Raw genomic sequence first — 20,342 nt, 5'->3', positions numbered from 1 at the left:
TGACTCTTAAAACCACTTACTAGTTTTCTTGTTGCACAGCACAGCACCCTCCTGGTGGTATGCCATGTTCTAATATTTTAATGTTAGAACTAAGTAATAGAGTCATCTAAGACACCCTTTTTGTGGAGTATTTTCATCTATCAAAAGATATTCTATAAGGACAGGATTAACATGTGAAATTTAGAAAATACAGAAACGTGAGAGAAAAGTAAAAGGACTTTATTTATTAACACTTTAAAGAATTGCCAAGAAGAAGATTGATTTTACAGTGAATCAAAGATTAAATTCCTTCAGATTTTTGGCTTTTGCTCTTTCTGCCTCTCAAGCACAGAACTCATGCATACAACGCAGTAAACCTTCTAAAATTCAGGATCTAAACATACAGTCCATATCTGCCCTGGCATTTGTGTAAATATTCCTTGGATATGTAAATACAAGTGGGGCTATTATGTGCACATAATGCTTTCAGCATGTACAATGCAAATGAATAACGGCATCTCTGACAAGACAGAGATAAAAAACAGATAACTTAAAACTTCACCACACTTCTGGTGGTTTCTTGTATTTTCACATAAATCTTCATATTCCTATCAAAGGATTCATTTGGGTTTCTAAATATTTAGCACTGCCATCCCACTTTTTCACTCATTGCTTTGAAAGCATTCTGAGCTTCAGAAAAGGCAAGGAAACAACGTTTCTACTCTGCAAATGTAAAAACTGAGGCAAAAAAGTATTCTTGTGTCAACAGTGGTATTTCAAATCTCAAACCTCTTCATTAAATTATGCTAGCATCCACCAAAATACAGGGTAACTTCTTCCACTGCCTTCATTTCCTTCTTTAGCTGTCATGAGAATTGTAGAGCCTTTGAAATGAGCTGTCTCAGCACTTAAAAATCAGGATACATACAATGCATCTTCTTGTACTTTCAGGTGGTACTCCACAAGAAAGGTGCTTCTAAAATGGTATTTTCCCAAGCAAAACAAAGAACAACAATGAAGTGATTATTTTTTTCTTAAGCTGTCATTACACAATCACACACTGGATGTACTGTAGGAAAAAGACTATTGAATAGCATTGGTAACAAGACTATTGAATAGCATTGGTAACATGCTAATACAACTTATCACACCATGTGTGAAATAACGAGAGGATTCAGTGTTCCTGAAATTTGGTGACAAAACCTTTATTTTATAAAAATCACAAGATCAATTAATTAGCTTAACTGACAAGATTTTGGTAAGACTCAGTGAGAAATTAACTTCAACTGTCAGGACATCAAGTGAGTTTGCCAATGTAACGCTACAAAGTGGGTAGGGTTTGATTCAATATGTGCATGCTTAGATTTGTCCAACCAACAGAACACTATTACATCTGTATGCTGATGTTTTTCTTACCACAATGACATTCTCTATGAAGCACTAACAACATGGCACCTTCAAAATAATTTCCCATTTAAAGCCAGAAAGCTGCATCTACCTACCACGAACTACAGACACTGAGAAAGCCAGTGAAGACATAGGGAGGTTTTCCATATCCAGCAACACTGTATTGGACAGCATTTTAATCATTTTATTCTTTAGCCTTACACAGACATTTATGGGGTTTTTAATTACTTTTGGCTCTTCCTGTGGCAGCTGTTGCATTCATCTTGATATCAGTCCAGCAGACACCATCTAAATGTTTCTGTTCATCTCCCTGCCATCCATGAGGGATGTCCACCAGGCTCTTCCAGATTAAATTCAGAGATCTGCCATTTTATCAGTATGGCAAAAATGATCCACCACCTTTCAGTAAGCTTAAGAAAATGCAGTTCCCTTGATTTCCAGGTGCTGGGTTGCGATTCCTTTACCTCATCTGCTATGTCCATTCTTCAAAGGAGTTAACAGTGACAAGTTTATACCGTAAATTTATTTAGCAATTAATGATGAAGCCCATTAAAGGCAAGCAACTGAACTAGAAAACATCCTGTGTAGGCTCAGCATTAAGCCTGAATGCTATCTGTGTTATAGTCTATATAGACTAAAGAATGCAATTTCATCGAAATAGCTCCAACCTTTAGACCAAAGACAGGTCTAACAGTTCATTTAATGCAATTTTGCTTTTTCACAGTTAGAAATGTTCAGCAGAAGCTTTACTGACCGTTACATACTTAGTGCACAGCTGTCATATGACTATTCTGGATTGAAAAGGGAGTCCACGTCAGGATCTGTACGACCGCAATGCAAAGTGGAACCAGACAGATCAAATAGAACATGGCATCACGAAGACCTAAAAACAAACTGGTGAAAAAGATGAAAACACAGTTTTCAAGATGAAGAAGATGAACTTCCATGGTCAATTCACAACAAATGATTTTGAAATTACACACTATATACACATGTGCACCATAGACAGGTTACTGGGTGCAATCCATTCTAAAGAAAAGGAATATTAATATCACAGATATCAAATAGGCTTCAACTAGATTACCTAATTCTTACATGCAAATATGCATTTCATGTTGTTTGCATCTTTCATAATAGCCAGGAGGCAACTAGATAATTAACACACAAAATATTAATTTTAACACACTGCAGGCAGCCTAAGGAATCCTGTTCACTATTTGAGTACACATCTGTGTTGTGTAATATAGAAATTAAGCAATATAATCCAATTATAGAGCTGGGCACTTGAAAAGCTTTAGTTACACTGAAAACATCCAGAAGAAAAAAGAAAATCAGAAAATGGAAGCAAACATTTTAATATTAAATGCTTTCAGTTAAAATCTGAGCTACTAGCTGTCCATGTAGTGTGGTGTTATACTTGCTGAGTGTTAGGTGGAAGTCGTGATTAATGCGCAAAATTCAGAGATGGTGTAAAGTGCTGTTTGAAATATTGAGCCTTAGTGCATTTTAAAAGAGATGATTACAAGAAAATATAAACCTTAAAAAGAATACATGTGAAATTAGCATTCATGTATTCTCATGGAATTATTTCCTCATAGAAATTTTCTCCAAGGGATAAGAGATAAAAGCATCAAGAAATATGAATCAAAAAAGGAAACATGGGAGTTAAATGAGCTCCCTTTTAGGAAATAGCGTGGTTTCTGACAGCTCAACGCATACATTTAGGTGTTCATCTAGCAGCTAGAGCCACTATCTACTGATATTCTATTAATTATTGGATTCTAATTACTTAAGTATCAGGAAAGTCAACTCAAGCTGAGAAACAGCCCCTACATGAACTTTCTCTCCATGAAGCAGTGTATGCCATTTCTAGTTTTTCCTTAGCATTCAGGGATGAGATAGGAAACTCACACAACAGCAATGGACATGATCCAAAAAATCCCAACATCTGTGAAAAGACCCTCTCATTAACTTGAGTAAGCTTCTGAATAAACCCTAACAGTTTCTCTGAATCATAAAAGAATCATCTCATGTCTCGCTGTGTTTAACAGCAAAAATGCTTGCAGCCTCCAACATAGCCCAGATTTATCCCTTAGTGCATACACACACTCATACAACCATCACAATTTATCTCATGCTAATGCTACAAAAAGCCACAGGCTTACAAGTGAATTACTTAATCACTTGGGCAATTGCACTTAGGGCTGGAAGAGTTCCCTAGCAGGTCACTGGTCCATAGCCAATGTTTATTGGCAGGGACAATAATTTACCATTTGGATGTTACTCACTGGCCTGTATTCAATTGCATTTTCAGTCCACCTACCAGTAAACAACGGTCCACATCATGCACATCACTGTCACAACAGTTAACTGTACGAGCAGTGTCAGCAGGGAGGACACAGACAAGTTATTTACCTATCTAAAGATGAAAACAGGACTAAGACACAGTTAAGAGGATGCTGAGGCTTGTACTTGGTCTGTTGGCACACTAAAGAGGACTGCAGTTTTCAGTACTAAAATTATTCCAACTTTATATATGGACTTCAGGAAGGAAAAAGAAAGAAAGAACATCTGCCAAATCACTCACACTGGTGCAATCCTGATTTGGTTTCACTGCAACAATATTAGTTTAAGAAAACAATATTACACTGTAAAACCTTGAGTTACTACAGGAATTATGAAAAATATCTATAGTACAGAGAACAAGGAATGGGAAAATATTTCATTAAGGGACTGGGATAAATCAAGAGCAGAGCTCAGATTTCATCATAATAACATCTGAACCAGTAACTTCAGAAGCTTCCATGTCTGTTTTTTTTGCACATGCAGGAATAAAACATACAATCTTTCACTAAACAGCCCTAATACCACCCTGAATAGAATGTGATGTAGTACAGTAATTCAATATGAAAGCATTAACATTTTAAAGTGCCTCCAATAAATAATGGAGAGTTGATGTCAAATAACCTCATTCTGTAGAACAAATGTGAAAAGCACACTTTGAGAAGTTAGCTGTAGTTGAGTGGCTCTCCAGAAGAGGGAGTTTTTAAACTAGGTATCTTTTCCATAGCAAAAAAGCCACCAAACTAAAAAAAACCCAAACAGAAAAACACTTTGCTATGATGACAGATCAAAAGAAAATAACCCAGACCACTCCAGTCTGCAAATTGAAAGGATATTATAGAATACTTCCTGACCTAACTTCCACTACCAAATGCTTAACTGATGTGCAGTGACCACATTCCCTAAGAATGTGGTAGAATGTGTATATTAATGTATACAGAATCGTGTGACACATCTAGAATTGTGTACAATACATAGGCCGACCTGGTGGGTAAAAAAAGTTACACCAAAAGGTGAGAAAACTTCTGGAAGAGATACATTATTCATAGCAGAAGTCACATGTCTGAGTTAAGATACCACTGGCAAACCTAAGAGACACTGGAGTGCTCCTAAGGAAGAAGACATTGCTCTGACTAAGAAGTTACATTAAGGCAGAAGTCAATACTGGTACTAGTAAGAAATTGGTGATGCTAATGATCAATTCAGAGGCTTCAGTATGGAGGAAGAGAAAGCCAGTCTAGGTCTTTGGAAGGCCTGGTCTAATCTAGCAGTGGGATCACTGTTCAGTGATAAGCATGTTCTCATTCATGATGAATCTTAGTTACCCACCTGGAGGTGTTATGACACATCATAGATGAAAAAAAAAATGGAGCTAAATTTTTTCTTCTAGAATTTTACTCTCTGTATTAAAACCTCTTCACTGTCTTACCAGCTTGGGTGCCCTGCAGAATACAACTGTAACAAAAGCCACCAAGACAGTGGTGAACTACTGTCACAAAAGGTAAGAAGGTAAGAATTTCACTCATAACATGCCAGTTATCCTAATAAGCTGCTTAGGAATGTGGCCTTTACTGAGGCAGAGGACATACATGTTGAGTTTCTCAACAGCATGATGGCAACAAAAGACAGACAAAGCTTAAAACCCAGCAACTTGTAGTTGGTTGGTACTCTGATCAGAGATTTGGTACACTAATGAAGTAAGAATGAGATATCCTGATCAGAAAAGATGTTAAGGAGTTATAATAACACATAGCTGAAGAATGTAATCACTGGAATGATGAGGTGTAGGTGAGGTAGTGTCATCTTATAGACTTTTTGCTGGAGGTGTAAGAATCAGAAGATAAATGATTTGTCCCAGCAGACAGCTTTTGATAGATGCTTTTTGTGATACACTGCGAGATGAGCACCAAAGGAGGAAATAAAATGACAATACTACACAAAAAATCTGTGGGAACAAGAAAAGCTTATTTCCGTAACTTTCAACTGTAAATTTGTTGCTTGAAAGGGTGGTTTATTACAGCAAAAGCCTGGAAAGTGGCTGAGGATACAAAAAACAATGTTCAAACTTTTGGTGCTGGAAGGAAAGATAAGTGAGACATCTGGACAGTACTGAAAGAGGCTACTGATGGTATGATAATACTTTCCTCCATTCCACAGACTATTAACATATAAAAAACTCCCCAAGCTAAACACTGATAAGACACATCTTACTAAGATTGTTTTGCATTGTCTTACTAAGATATTTTTGCTTTGTAAGAAGATCTGTGAAATAACTGCAAGAAAACTAATGTGACAGACAGTATCTGTACATAAAAGGTAACAGCCTGTCTGTAACTGTACTGCACCCATCTTTTCACTATCATTAAATACTGGAACTTTGGTCAGAATCACAGAATGGTGGAGGTTGGAAAAGGCCTCTAGAGGTCATCAGCTCCAAACCCCTGCTCAAGTAGTGCCACATAAAGCCAGCTGCCCAACACTGTATCTACATGACCAGAGCGTTGCTGGCTCATGTTCAGTTTGGTGGCCACCAGGACATCCAGGTCCTTTTCTGCCAAGGTGGTTTCTAGTTGGGTAGCCCTCAGCACATACTGGTGCATGGGGCTGTTCCTCCCCAGGTAGAGGCCTTTGTACTTCTCCTTGTTGAACCATGAGGTTCCTGTCAGCCTGTTGAGACCCCTCTGGATGGCAGCATGACCCTCTGATGTATGAGACATGCCTCCCAGTCTTATGTCATTACCAGACTTCCTGAGGGTACATCCTGCCCCATCATCCAGATCACTAATGAAGATGCTACACAGGACTGGATCCAGAACAGATCCCTGTGGTACACTGCTAGTTACTAGCCTCCAACTAGACTTCACACCACTGGTTACCACCTTCTGGGCCTGGCCATTGAACCACTTTTCAGACCATCTCCCTGTCTGCTCATTCAGCCAATGTATCAAAGGCTTATCTATGAGAATCTTGGGAGAGACAGCATCAAAGGCCTTACTGAAGTCCAGGTAGACAATATGCACTGCTCTTCTCTTGTCTACCAGGCTAGTCTTTGCACTGTAGGAGTTTATTGAGTTGGTCAAGCATGACTTCCCTTTGGTGAAACGATGCTGACTCTACCAATGATTTCATTGTCTCTGACGTTCCTGGAGATGGTTGCCAGGACTGGCTGTGATTCCAATGATTCCATCATTGTTGCTGTGGTTTAACATTCACTTAATGAAATAAACCCAGAAATCAGCCAATAGTTTATGGTTCTGGAATGCACCTTCTCTCTTCTCCCAGTAAATTACTTTATATATATATATGTATAGTTAATAACATTTTTATAAGTCTGAAGACATAATTATTTAGGGTCCAAACATTTTGTTAGTGCAGTATAAGGGTCCTCTGTGCTATCTCCACAATTCACCATCTCTATACCTAATAAAATAAATGCTTTCCAGAACACTAAATAGTTATTCTGAAGAAGGAGTAAGGACACAGCTGAGATTGTACTGGCATGGGTCATAACACTTCATTATATATAATTCACAGGTGTCTTTTTATTTCTAAACAGTTCAAGCATATTTTAAGCAATCTCCTGTACTCAGTTTCTGTCTGTCCTCAAACCATTTTGTCCTGAGGCAAGTGTATTTTAGCTGTTTGCCTGTGGCTGAAATCTGATATCAGCTAATAGGGTTTTTAATATGTATAAGTAATTTTAGCTCAGTCGATGGTCTCAGTACATCACCATGGGCAAACTGACTCCCTAGAAACAATCTTGAGTAGACTGGCCTTTGTGGTCTGTATGTCCACACTGCAGTCCATTTGCAAAGTGAATGACACACACATTCACACACACATGTACAGAAAACACATGCAGGCTGCTTCATGCTTAAGAAATTATTTTTTAAGGGATGGGCAAGAAAATTATATTGCCAGGTGCTCTTTGATTAACTGATCTCAGCTTTGTACCTTTATGCTTTTCCTTGCCCCAGTGAAATAAATCAAATTTCAGCCTGAATGTAGTGAAAATACAGGTTTTAGAGACTGAGCATTCAAAATGTTTCAACTCTATATACAAGAAATTTACAGTTGTTGTAGTCCAGAGGCTACTTACTGGGGGAAAAGAAGATTTATAGCTACTGTGACTTGAAATCCATCCACAAAGGGTTCATTTCTCTGTTTGAAAAGCATCAGAACTGCAGATTTTATGTTTCAAATCTGAATTTCTCTGAATCATCAAGATGAATATACTGAGTCCTTTCCAATCCACATCCAGCTCAATCCACTGCTCTTCCGCAAAACCCACTCATCTTATTTGACATTATAATGAGGTTCACGTCCTCTTCACGTCAGCTCACTGGCTGGCTATCTCATGAATGCATTAAAATAATATTAACTTTTCTTACACACAGCCTCAAAATTAAGCCTTCTTTCCTTGTGCCAGGATGCTTTTCTGAAGACCACCTGTTGTCCTTTTATGGCATGCTTTTCCTAATTTTTAGAAGATTCTTCAAGTATGAAACATTCTCCTAGCCTTAGAAGACACATAACCAGACCTTTCTCTTTCAGGAGCTATCCCCAAAAAAGTTCATGTACAATTGTCTTCTATGTATATTTTAAGGTTTCTACTCAAAATTTATAAGAGCCATGTTGTTCTTAGGTTATTCACATTGTTTTCTAAAACAAATTGTAATTAGGATTGATTCTTGCCTTTTAGTCCTGAATTCAGTTATTCCTTACGTTGCCATTTCCTCTTGCTGCTCATAAATAAACAGCCTATGACATTTTCAGTGTACTAACTCTGTTAATTTGTTTTTATAAAAGCCCATGCATTTCCAATGTGCTAACTAGCAACCCCAGCCTTATGCTGTGCATTCAGGTCTCCAGGGATTGCAATGAAATCATTAGCATTAGAATGGTAAGTAGTATTGAAGTCAAAATTATACTCCTACTTGAAGTAAATTCCCTCCCTCCAGTGATTACATTGTTTTCTCTCAAACAAAATGTATCTGAAATGCAGTCCTATTAGGATTATCTATTTAGGGAAGTAGGTTTATGAGATAAAAGACAGGACAACATGTATCTTAATAAGAGCTATTAGGTGACCTCAAACTTTAGAAAAATTTTTAGCAATGGAACAAAAGATGGTCAACTAGTGAAATATATCCTTAGTTTTTCAAAATTAAGTAGATATCCTCATGTGTATTGTTTCATAAACTATTTATTCCTTTAAAAAATCCCATTTTTATTCTTACACAGATGAAAAATAACTGGAAAATGTTTTTAAAGCACTCACATTTTGGAAGCGCAGCTCATGCAAACTAATTGCAGACTAATTTACCGTTTCTATTACAGGATTACTTCGTGCTAACTTCTACGATTCTAAGCATCCCTTTTGAACTCACCTTGGATCATGTTGAGCAATGTCATTATTCAGGTTCTCATATCCAAATTGATTTAGTATTGTAACCACAAGCATTGGAGCCAAAGATTGGGCAGGTTTGGTAAACAAAGCATTGGTACCAAAAACCATAGAGGAAAGTGGTGATCTAAAAATATTTAGGGGAAAAAAACAAACAAATGCATGACAGAAACTTATATTAATTACAGTAGCAAGTTTGACAATGCTGTTGATATGCAAATACTAAGTATTGTGATCCTTAGCTTTACATGGTTCACACCTCATAGCAAGTGGATTGGATATCACAATGAAATTTAGATTTCTTTGGAAATGGAAGGTAATGAACCCCTGAGATATATACAGCTTGGACCCAATTCTGAAATGACTTGTGCTCAAGCTCAGCTTTGTCCTCAATAATTACTGAAGTCAGACTGAACAGTGCATAGAGAATTAATTACAACTTAAGTCTTTACATGCATGAGGCCAGAAAAAGAGGCACTTTTTGTCTTCATGAAAGCAACAGCTCTCACCTTCAAGGGGCAAGTCCTTTAATACAGTGACCAGGATCAAATCTGCATTGATATAAATATTGATGGAACCAGCAGGAAGCTATCTGCACTTTGAAAAAAACCCGAAGGATCCATGAGTTGTGATGTGCTATGTCACAACAGGTTTTATCAATTTTTATTTCAGAGAGATAATAGCAACCAGTTAGACTTTGAAATTTGCACTTTTAAGTAGCATAGGCAAAGTTTTCTGTGTGCCTTTTCCATGTTAGAAGGGCCTTACCCAGAAAATTCTGTAAATGGTAATAGATGTATACGGTTACAAAATAAGACCACAAAAAACCCTGAAGGATTTGGCTTACATTCTCATTAAAACTAGAAATGACTTAATAATCTGTATAAATTACTCTGGTGAAGTAACTACAGGAAATCAAGTTCTTATCTTTACTTATCTCAAGCTGCTATTACAGAAAGTACTTCTGTGTCAAGGATCAAAGATCAGTTACTGTCTTTAACATAATCTGATTTATGAAAGGGTAACATGGCAAAGGGCATATTTAAAGAAAAGGCTACAACTGCCATACCTCCGCTTGTGCTTTATTAAATCCGCATCAACTATATCTGCCAAAGGCAAGTTGAACAAACTAAATGAAGCTTGTACAATCACCCTAAAGAGAGACAAAATATTTCAGATGTTTGTAGTTCTTACATACACTTCCATAATGAAATCATAACTGACATTCTAACACGTACAGCTCAACACTGACATTTCTGCAAACACAAAAAGCTGAGATATTCTCTAAAACATCCTGATTTATCTGTTTAAACAGCAGTTCTTAAAGAGCTGTTCTTAACTGAGAATTAGAAATCAATATGCAAAGCTAAAAGGTGAGGGGTTTTGCTTTTTTTTCCTGGACACTGGTGCAAAAGGTCATAAATATTTGCTTATCAGTAACTGTCATTTAAAATGATATGCATAGGAGAATCACCTTTGAAGAAAAAAGAGAAATCTGAAAAGGACTTGAGAATTACTGGAAAGATTACACTTTGAAGACAAACTTCAAAGTGTGAGAATTAAAACAGTAAAAAGATTTCATATGCATTCCTATATATGCATGTGCATTTTATATATATATATGCATTTAAACACACACACACAAAGATGGCTCTTAACAAATGTTAAGTGAAACCATAAACTCAAATACTATGACTTCTGTGTTCTGATTAAAATTTGGGTGTGATTAGCTTTTACTTATAAGAACCATTAGCACTTTAAACATACAGTCTTCAGGTACCTCAGAATTTTTTCCTGGGGAAATCAAAATATATCTTCATCATTTCAAGTATGCAGGTAGTGAAATTCAATTTATTGTTCACACAATTCAGTGTTACAGTAGCCCATGACTGAAATACTGAAAATAAGAATGAAAATGAAGGGAAAAAGAAGATGAAGAAAAAGAGGGTAGAAAAGAACATATAGAAAACAAGCAATAAAATGGAAAACAAAGAAATAAATCCAATCCATATTCTGACGGGAAAAGGTTTTACTTTTAATTCCAGTTTCCCACGTATCACTGCATACCTTTCCTGTCAAAATACAACTTCTTGGCATCATAGTTACTCAGTACCAGTGAAAATATGACCCACTATTGGTTACCTAACAGATACTTGACTGACTGATATTTGTTTTGCAGTGCAACACAAAATGTTCATGTAATACAAAATGAGGTCTGAGCTTTCCTAGCAAACAATCTCCAAAGAGTTTCTCTAATGAGAGATTCTGTTTCACTTTAATCTCGTGTTAAAGCAGGTAAGTGGCTGTAGGCATGTGGCTGCAAACCTTAATTACTGTTCATATTTGAGGCTTCTCTTTTCTTTTAAAGAAACTAAAAGCTGATGCAGAATAAAATTAAAGGAGAAAAAAGAAGTTATAACTAGAGTTTTAACTTTTTTGACAAGTGAGACAGAACAGAAAGAAAACCCTAAAAGCAGTGTCAAAATCTTTGTGCTACTAAAAACAAGTGTCCACTCTGTTACAATTATTTTGAGCCACATTCATGAACAGGGAAGTGTATTTACTTACATGTTTGTTGTGAGATAAAATGCCAACAGATAATAGTGTTCTTGACCTAGAATAAACATGATGGCAGCAGCTACTCCTTCAAAGTAGAAGGAAAACAAGATGATTCTGTAGTAACCAAACTTCTTCAATGAAGTATGACTGAGAAGAACAAGGCACTGAAAAGATAATATATACATACATATGATGAAAAGATATGGTACAATATCTTGGTATGAGGAGAGCTATAAAGCACAGACCAGATATACAATATTGCTAACCCTTAAAAACAAACCAATAAATCCAAGCCCTTCTAAAAAGTTCAATCCAAACTAAAAAAGAGGAACTTAACAAAGAGAACTATTTACTGTCTCATTCTACGCTACATTGACCTGATAAAAATGGCCTCCTTTCACTCAAAACTAGCCAGCTGAGATCTATCCTATCTTGAAGAAAATACTGTGTCCCACATTGTCTGACTATTATTTAACGTTCATGATCTTCATCTTTGATACTCCTTGAATAATTAACCTTGCAGTATGTCAACTGTAAACCAAGCATCCTGCTGCTTGGATTTTGTTCATCAAAAATACTTTCAATAATTTTTTTTTTTCCATAAATATTACTATTTCCACTGACATTTATAGAAATTCAGTATGTTTTCAAGTTGATAAAGCAAGCTCATCAAGACAGCTGATCTAAGCAAGTTTACTTTACTAGCAAGTAGAGAGAGGCAGATGTCAGTGGACAACGTGTATGGCTGCATTTTCATGTCACCAAACTTAGTAGGCAGTAATCCACATGAGAAGGTAGAGTCAGGCAAACTCCCCAAAATGGTATTAAGTCCTTATTACAGTATGAACAAAGTGTAAGCTCTTTTATGTTGTTCCTGACTTTCTCCTTTTTATTATTCCTTTTATTCTATGAGCCTATGTCGCCACCTTCATGTATGTGGTCCTCATTACTGTCACTAAAAACACAAACTCTACTGACACTTTCTCCTTTATTCTGTGTTAGAGAAATGAACAGTCTAATACTCAGATGAAGAACAGGAAAGAATCTTCCTTGTACATTTGTTCCCACATTTAAATACTTTAATACAACAAAACGAGAATGTTACAGTCTGTCAAAGGTTACTGTGGCTAACATTTTGGAGAAGCTCAAGTTTTCGACTTAAACCAATGATGAGGGAGGTAAAACAAATCTGCAAAGTTGGTCTAAGAAAAAAATCTGGTTGTAAGAAACTTAAACATACCACACCCCCATGTGTTTTCAGACATTTTGCAGAAAAGTGCTTATACTAGAAATGGTAAGGGATTATGACTGTAAAAACCAAGACCTTATCTCCCTATAGTTGAGAAACCCTGTCTTGGGAAGTACTTATGATTTAGAAAGCTCCTTATTCCTGTATGGTTCTAAGACTGCACACTCCTAAGAAAAATATTAACTTTATGATGAAAATTTAAATTTCTTTGTGTTTTAGTAACAAGGTTTCACTTGTAGGCAGATTTTATTCTTCACACCCACAACTAAAAGGAACCTAAGACAGAAGATGAATTCTAGTTTAGCAGAGGTCACTGAAGCACAGTTCATGAGACAGGGCTTTATTTTACACGGGTTGTGTGATTTTCCAGTAAGTGAAGTTCAGGACATTGCCACCAGAGAATTCTCTTATTATATCTCGACCTCAAAGGGACAAAACCTGAGAAAAATAAGGTCACAGCAAACTCTCTTCGGTTCAGTAACCTTCTAGGCAAAGAGCCTCTGGGGAGCAGATGCATTTACTGAAAGATTGTTCATTTTGCACTGTCATACTGATTTTACCAACAAAAGCGATTGCCATGTATCGAGTGTAAAATTATTTAAGCTTCCCTAACATCTGTAGTCTCTGACTTATTTCCAAAGTTCACCAGCCAACTGAGTTACTGAAAAAAAAAACCCACTAAACTTGTGGTAAAGATAAAAGTTGAAATTATAGATATTTAAGAACTTTGGAACAGGAGAGGTAGGTTTAGGATTTGAGTGTTATAAATGCAAAGGCCAAAACAGTAACTAAAATGGAGCTATGAATTCCAGTTTCACTTTCATTTATCTTCTCTTATACACCACTTTCTGAAAACTATTACAATTTAATGAATGTAACAGCTTGATTTTCAGAAGTTCTGAACACTATCAGCACCTATCATGAAAGCTAAAGTCTTGAGTATCCTGAACTTTCATCATCCAACAAGACAAGTAAAGTTTTAAAAGATCCAGTGAAAGAAGTTAAAAGGAAATGAACAAGACAATTTTTTGTACACTGCAAACAAGTATGTTTACATTCTGTGCGACATATTCTTGCTGCCTTTTTTGTTCTCACACTTGTTTGGGTTCTCTCTTGCTTTTCCAGTTCATTACTACTCTCCCATCTCTGACTGAGGTCTTGAAAGTATGTCTCTTTCTACCCAATAAATGCAGCTGACCAAGACAGCAAACAACAAAATAAATGGGGATGCATTATTCTCCCAAAGCAGCTATGTAGAGTTTTGTTTGGTTCCCATGACTGATTTACCACATATTTCAACAATGCTTTTAATAACTAATAATGTTTCCAGTGTTTTGTGCAGTCCATCTCAGAAACTTCCTGAAGAAGAAATGATTACGTGTATTGTTACAAATCAAAACCAAAAGGAAAACAATTCCAAATTCTATAGATTTTGCTTTCAGAAACTTGTTATCTTGACCATATTTTTCACTCCTTTATACTTAGGTATTTATAAACCCTGCAGGATACAAAACATCCACTCTTTGCACACTCACATCTCACATTCTTGTAAACAGACTTTCTACCAGCCTGCCTGCTTGACCATTTTCACAGCCTTCACTTGGTTAGCCCCTACATGGAGGATACCCTCTTCTTTTAGAGCATTGGTGAGCCAGATTTGTTTCCTAGTATGACCAATGGCTCATCCTGGATACCGCATTTTTTTAACAATGTAAATGGAGACCTTCAAACTAATGGATATCAGTAAAACACAATGTTTTCAGATTTTGATGTTTTAAAAGTGTAACTGCCTACCTGAGGACAAATAAAGCCTGCTCCATATATGATACTTCTTATTGAGGAAGAAAGAACATCCTTTGGAATAAGATTATCCGCAAAGATCATCATAAAATTGTTGCAGAAGGCGAGGTGGAGGACTTGGAAGAAGTTCATTGTTACAAAAAATAAGAAGTTTTTCTCTGTCATAATCTGTTTGGTCAATGAAATTACAGAGGACCAGGAGAAAGCTCCATCACCATTGTCCAGATTAGCATTTTCTGTACAGATTTCCCTCTGCTCATATTGACTCGTACTATATTTGCCTGTATAACACATACAAGCTGTTGCTAATGCTCCTACCAAAATGGTGAAAGCCTGAAAATAGGCAAAATTTTCCATATTATTTGATATGAGACCACAAAAAAGAACACTCGTTGATCCAATTAATGTTGCTACTTGATTATATTTAATAAGCTGAAGCCTACTTTCATGTCTTGTTGAAATTTCTGCAAAGAGTGCACACTGGGCTAGAAGCACAAACGTAAGCAAACCATCAAAAGCACATAATGCAACAACCAGGTGAAGACCACTTAGCCAGTCACCTTCTTCATAATGTTTCCACGGAAACCAGGGAAGCAAAAAGGCTAAGGCATATAAAGGAGCTCCATATAAAATTGAAAACTGGCGCCTCGAGCAGCAGGCAAATTTGGAGTTATCTTGAATATACCCAAAAAGAGGATCATTAATGGCATTCCAGATCATAAATACAACCTGCAACAAACAAGTAAGAGACACAACAGAAATTGATCGTCAGCCTGATTTTTCTGCAGAGGTTATACAAACTCAGAAGTAAAACACATCATATTGATTTCAAATAAATCCCCGAGAAAGATGAAAGCTCCTCAGGTCAAAACACACTCCAGAGGAAATTCTTAAAGGTACTTAGAGGTTTAGAGTAGTTTTGAAAAACAAGATGAATAAGTAGGCAGGTGCCCAACTACATGTGAAATAAACTCCTGCCTCTAAGACTTCCCTCCTTCAAAAGCTTATGGCTTCACCTTGCAAAGGCCAGATATTACTCTTACAGCAAGTAATTCAAAACATGAGCTGGCCCATTACTTTCAGGAGACCTTTTACGACAAGAGTTACTCACATGGATGATGACTTGCAGAATAAAGGCAGCATTTAGGTACTTAAACAGTCCATAGAAAAGCACTTTTGTCAAACCTATCTATGGAGCTGAGGTGTGAGATCAGTTTAGAACATCACAAAGCTATAAAAGGTAAAAATATTTCCAGCAATTACATTCTGGAGATTTTTAGTCTAAAGACTGCAAACAATGTGCTTTTAGTGTACCTTCAGCTGCTTACGGATTCACTACATTTCAAGGGAATTCACTGTATAACTATTGGTAACGTGTCCAAAATTAATTTATCAGTTAAAAAAAGCCTTTGTTATAATAACACAGATACATAGCACAACACTGTGATCAAACTACTCCATTGTACAATACCTGTGCTTGATGAAATGCTACTTCTGAAATTTTGTATCGGTTTAGGAAAAGCTTAACGTAGTAGAAATTAAAGATACTGTTCATCATTCCAGCACCTAACGTAGTCATGGAATATGCCAGCGCATTAGGATGAATTCCCCAAACAAGCTTCATCTTCCACGAGTACTACTTTCTTCTCCCTCAAAGTACAAAATAAGAGAAACACAACAGTTGGTAGAATAATTTTCCAAATCAAAGTTACATGGGGGATTTGTTTGTTTCAGAGGTGTAGAAATGGATTGTTAGAAGAAAAATTCCCCAGTCTTACTTCCTTGTTCTTAAAAATGGGAAACACATTTTACTGAGTTAGAAGACACTGAGCACAAAACTGAAGAGATGCAAAACATTAGGAAGTTGGTGACAGTTAAAAATATAATCGGTGCTTAAAATCCAATGGAACGGGTAGAGGAAAATTTAAAAGGATCTCTTCTTAACTGGGGCACAGACTCCATATAAAAATCCAGTATTGCAAACACTAATCTTTGTGCAGAGTTCAAAGTAATTGCATATATTTCACATCTTTCTTGGTAGCCACATAGTTTTAAAACGATGGACTGCGTAGGAATGAAGTGACTCAATTCATATGTATTCCATTGCTATGAATGTTAAACGCACTTAGATGAATGCTTCTTTCAAACAAATACCAAGTTTTGTCTTTGTATTTTTAAATGTTAATTGTTAACCAGCCATGGAAGCAATACTTTCACCTCACAAAACTAATGGGATACTAATAGAAATCGTTAAAAAATCAAAACATCTTTTAATAATCAAAACGTTTTCATTGTACAAAACACATCACATAAATAAAATCTAGCAAGTGAGACGTGGACAGCATGTTAAGTATGTCCATATAACAGAGATTCAGTCAAAGAATAGAGAGTTCCTTTACATATCAAATAGATCTTCAGCCAACAATTTTTTAAGATGCTGACTTTTTCCTTCTATCTAGCAATTAACTTAAGCACGTTTGCAATAAACTATTCCACGAAAATGGCTAGCTCCAGGGAACCTCTGCCTTTTAAAGCAGAGTAATGATTTCCTAAAGGTATTCCTTGACCACGTTTGATTCTATAAGCCCAATACAAAAATACCTCTCCCAGGTTATTATCTGGTTTTAACTCAGGCTTTATTAATTTTTACATCTATTTGAAAGAAGCTGTCTGCTGTTACTTTGAAGATACTTCAGGTTCAGACTTACTACGCACATTAACTCCAGAGCTTTACATCCTGCTTTTTGTCAATAGTCTGCATTTTGCCTCTCTGCATATTAACAAGTTTATTCTCAATGCAATTTTCAAACAGCCATCAAAATAGTTAGTTTCAATACCTGCTTGTTCAGCTTGATAAGTAGATTCCTGAACTCCTCATAAAAACACACAGGAAAGAAACAGGAAATGAAAACCAAGGCCATTTCCAACCTTCCTGTGGTTTACAAAGTGGCTGGAAACAGGCTGTTGTGATGGAAAACGGCACCTCCTCATTGTCAGGTGAGGGACAAGCAAAAGCACAAACAAGTACCAGAGAAGTGTCTATTCTGACCATGGCAGATGCCAGAACAGTACTTTTCCCACCCCCTAGCACAGAAAATGAACTCTTGAAGAGCAAACTGTGTCTTTAAAATGCTCCAATATAAAACAGGATGCAAAGAGTCAAGAACTTCACTTTACAGCTAAGAAAGTTTTTTTAAAAGTCAAGCTGACAACTTGAACCAAGGTGGAGTTTTTTTTCTAAAGCCAATTCATTTGTAAGACTTTTTGGATTCTTGAGGATGGTTGTGATGTACAGCTACAGCTGTAGAGGCAATTCCTTTTCAGGTGATGAAATTTTACATTCTCATAACGAGTTTGGTTTCACAAACTTGTACTGAGAGATCTAAAATTAATAAGATTATTGGAAGAAATGCCCATTTGAAATGTGTATTTTTAAAAGTTTGATGTTACTAACTGCAAAAGTCATTACAGTCAGTATGTTATTGACAAGCATCACATTTTTTTTAAAGAATTGCACATTCAAGCCTTCACAAATATACTTAATCACAGAATCTTAAGGGTTGGAAGGGACCTCAAAAGATCATCCAGTCCAATCCCTCTGCCAGAGCAGGGCCACCTAGAATCGGCCACACAGCAACTCGTTCATGTGGCTTTTAAATATCTCCAGAGAAGAAGACTCCACAACCCGTATGGGTAGCTTCTTCCAGTGCTCCCTCACCCTCAAATAAAGTGAATAATATTGTAGATATTAGGTCTTTTGGAAAGGTAGACATCATATCTATTTCTCCCTGGAGCCCTCTTCATGGGTATTGGAATAGAAAACTAGGAGCCCTTCCTTTACCTCAAATTCTGTGACTGCCAACAATGTGCTTCACAGAAACATTACCAGCAAACTAACAGTCATTTCTCAAATCACATTGGACTCAATTCCTTCCTACACACAAATTTAGAAAAAAAGTCCCCCCAGCTTTAGAAAAATTGAAAAAAATTTTAATTTCTTCAACCAAAACCTTCTAACAATGCCAAAAAGGCCTCTAGTGCCATGACTAATTATAATACACAGGATCTGACACAACTCTTTACACTAATTGGTACATCTGGCCCTGTACCTTGTTTATGAAATAAGTTCAATTAGAAGTTGAGGTACCACACTTCCTTTTCGAGAAGATGTGCTCTTTAATTGTACTACAATGAAATCATGCATGACTATCCCCTCCCTCAATAGTCAGCCTTTATATTGAGTAAGTTAAAGCACAGGTGTTGACATTTGGTGACTCATGGAGGGCAAATCAGTTTCAGAAACTTCTAGTAGTTACCACTGAGTTAATACAGATGAGCTAAAAGAACAGGCTGTTTAAACTAGTGAGATGCAGTATGTTGCTTGCCTTTGTCCCAGGGCTGTATGATAATCACTAGAAGAAACTAGAGCATGAAGAAGAAAAGTTTATTCTCGAGTGATAATAAAAGAAGACTGAAGCACACTAACTGCCATCATGCTCTGCTGTGGTGGGTCCCACACTGCAGCGTAACGCTCGCAGTCCTGACAAACTGGTTGGACAGAAAAATCTTCATCTTTCTTCCATGACTTGAACAACATTTAAGACAGAACTAAGAATAAATGCTTTCCTAGTCCCGAGGGGTAATACTAAGGGTAAATGCTACAGGAGAGGGGAGATGCAAACTGAAGCACTTAAGTATGAGGGCAAGCGAAACTGGTTGCGTGCCGCCACTCTCCCAAGCCCGCGATGCTGTGTGCCCCAGCGCCGTACGGCTGCAAGGCAGCGGGCTCTGGGAACTTGTGGGACTGTTTTAGAGCTGCTCGTCTGTTAATAACTGGGCAAATCAAGATCGTTTTTCCTCAGCAGCCTCACAGATACAGGACATGGCTCCCTCGTCCTTGTAAGGAGAAGCGGCGAGAGCGAGCGGCGACCGCCCGAGTAACACGCGAGCCTCAGGGATGGAGCCCGGCCGTTTACAGACATGACAGCGGCCGTGTCTGCTGCAGGCTCCAGCGGGAGCAGGGTCGCGTTCTCCTGTCCTTTCCCTTTCCGCACAACGCCGCCAGGGCACCCCCGGGAGGCGGCGGGAACGCGGCCCACACCTGGGCGCGACGCGGGCGAGGAGTCGCGGCTCAGGCCCCTCCTCACAGCCTCTTCCCTCAGCCGCCCCCTCAGGGGCTCCCAACACAGAGTGACTGAGAGACACAGCTTCCCCTGCGCCTAGTCGCGCTGCCCCACCCTGGGCTGCGCCAGCTCCGCTCCGCCGCAGACCCACCCGAACAGCCCACAGCACCCATTCCCCGCCATTAACTCTTCCGAGCCCCGGCCACCAGCGCCCCCTCCCACACGCACCAACCCACCTCCTCTGACTGGAGGCTGCGCAGCCCGTTGCTGGGGCGGGGTGCAGTTAGCCCGGGCCAACCTTCTCTGTGTTCTCATTGGTGACTCGATGTGAATGCGCGTTGTGATTGGTTGACGCTGCCGTCGATCTGTCCGGCGGGCGGTTTCCCATTGGCTCCCCGCAGGGGAGGTGAGGGTGTTGTGTTTGAATCGGTGGGAGACGGTGGGCGGGTGGCTGTAGCCTGCCACGTTGCCGCCG

At 37.9% G+C, this 20,342-nt stretch overlaps 1 protein-coding gene across 1 annotated transcript; it reads right to left on the bottom strand.

The window, feature by feature from the left end:
* Positions 1–1,974: 1,974 nt before the first annotated feature.
* LOC104550801 (transmembrane protein 180) lies at positions 1,975–20,137 on the bottom strand. Its single transcript, XM_061993773.1, has 7 exons — positions 20,104–20,137; positions 16,216–16,394; positions 14,739–15,473; positions 11,705–11,859; positions 10,206–10,289; positions 9,120–9,263; positions 1,975–2,280 (listed from the first exon to the last, which is right to left on the bottom strand). Exons 2-7 carry the CDS (start codon positions 16,366–16,368, stop codon positions 2,151–2,153), a joined length of 1,401 nt encoding a protein of 466 aa, XP_061849757.1. The 5' UTR covers positions 16,369–16,394; positions 20,104–20,137; the 3' UTR covers positions 1,975–2,150.
* Between the last annotated feature and the right edge of the window lie 205 nt (positions 20,138–20,342).

Source organism: Colius striatus, chromosome 3 (assembly GCF_028858725.1).
Source record: "Colius striatus isolate bColStr4 chromosome 3, bColStr4.1.hap1, whole genome shotgun sequence".
Classification (NCBI taxonomy): Eukaryota; Metazoa; Chordata; class Aves; order Coliiformes; family Coliidae; genus Colius; species Colius striatus.
The sequence above is the reverse complement of the archived record's forward strand: the minus strand, read 5'-3'. Positions and strand labels throughout refer to the sequence as shown.

Excerpts from the sequence above, each read along its gene's own strand:
- LOC104550801 (XM_061993773.1), bottom strand. The coding sequence starts at position 16,368 with ATGAAGCTTGTTTGGGGAATTCATCCTAATGCGCTGGCATATTCCATG. Across the intron at positions 15,474-16,215 it reads TAGCATTTCATCAAGCACAG|GTTGTATTTATGATCTGGAA; the intron begins GTATTGTACAAT and ends TGTTTGTTGCAG. Across the intron at positions 10,290-11,704 it reads TTTTATCTCACAACAAACAT|GGTGATTGTACAAGCTTCAT; the intron begins GTAAGTAAATAC and ends GTCTCTCTTTAG.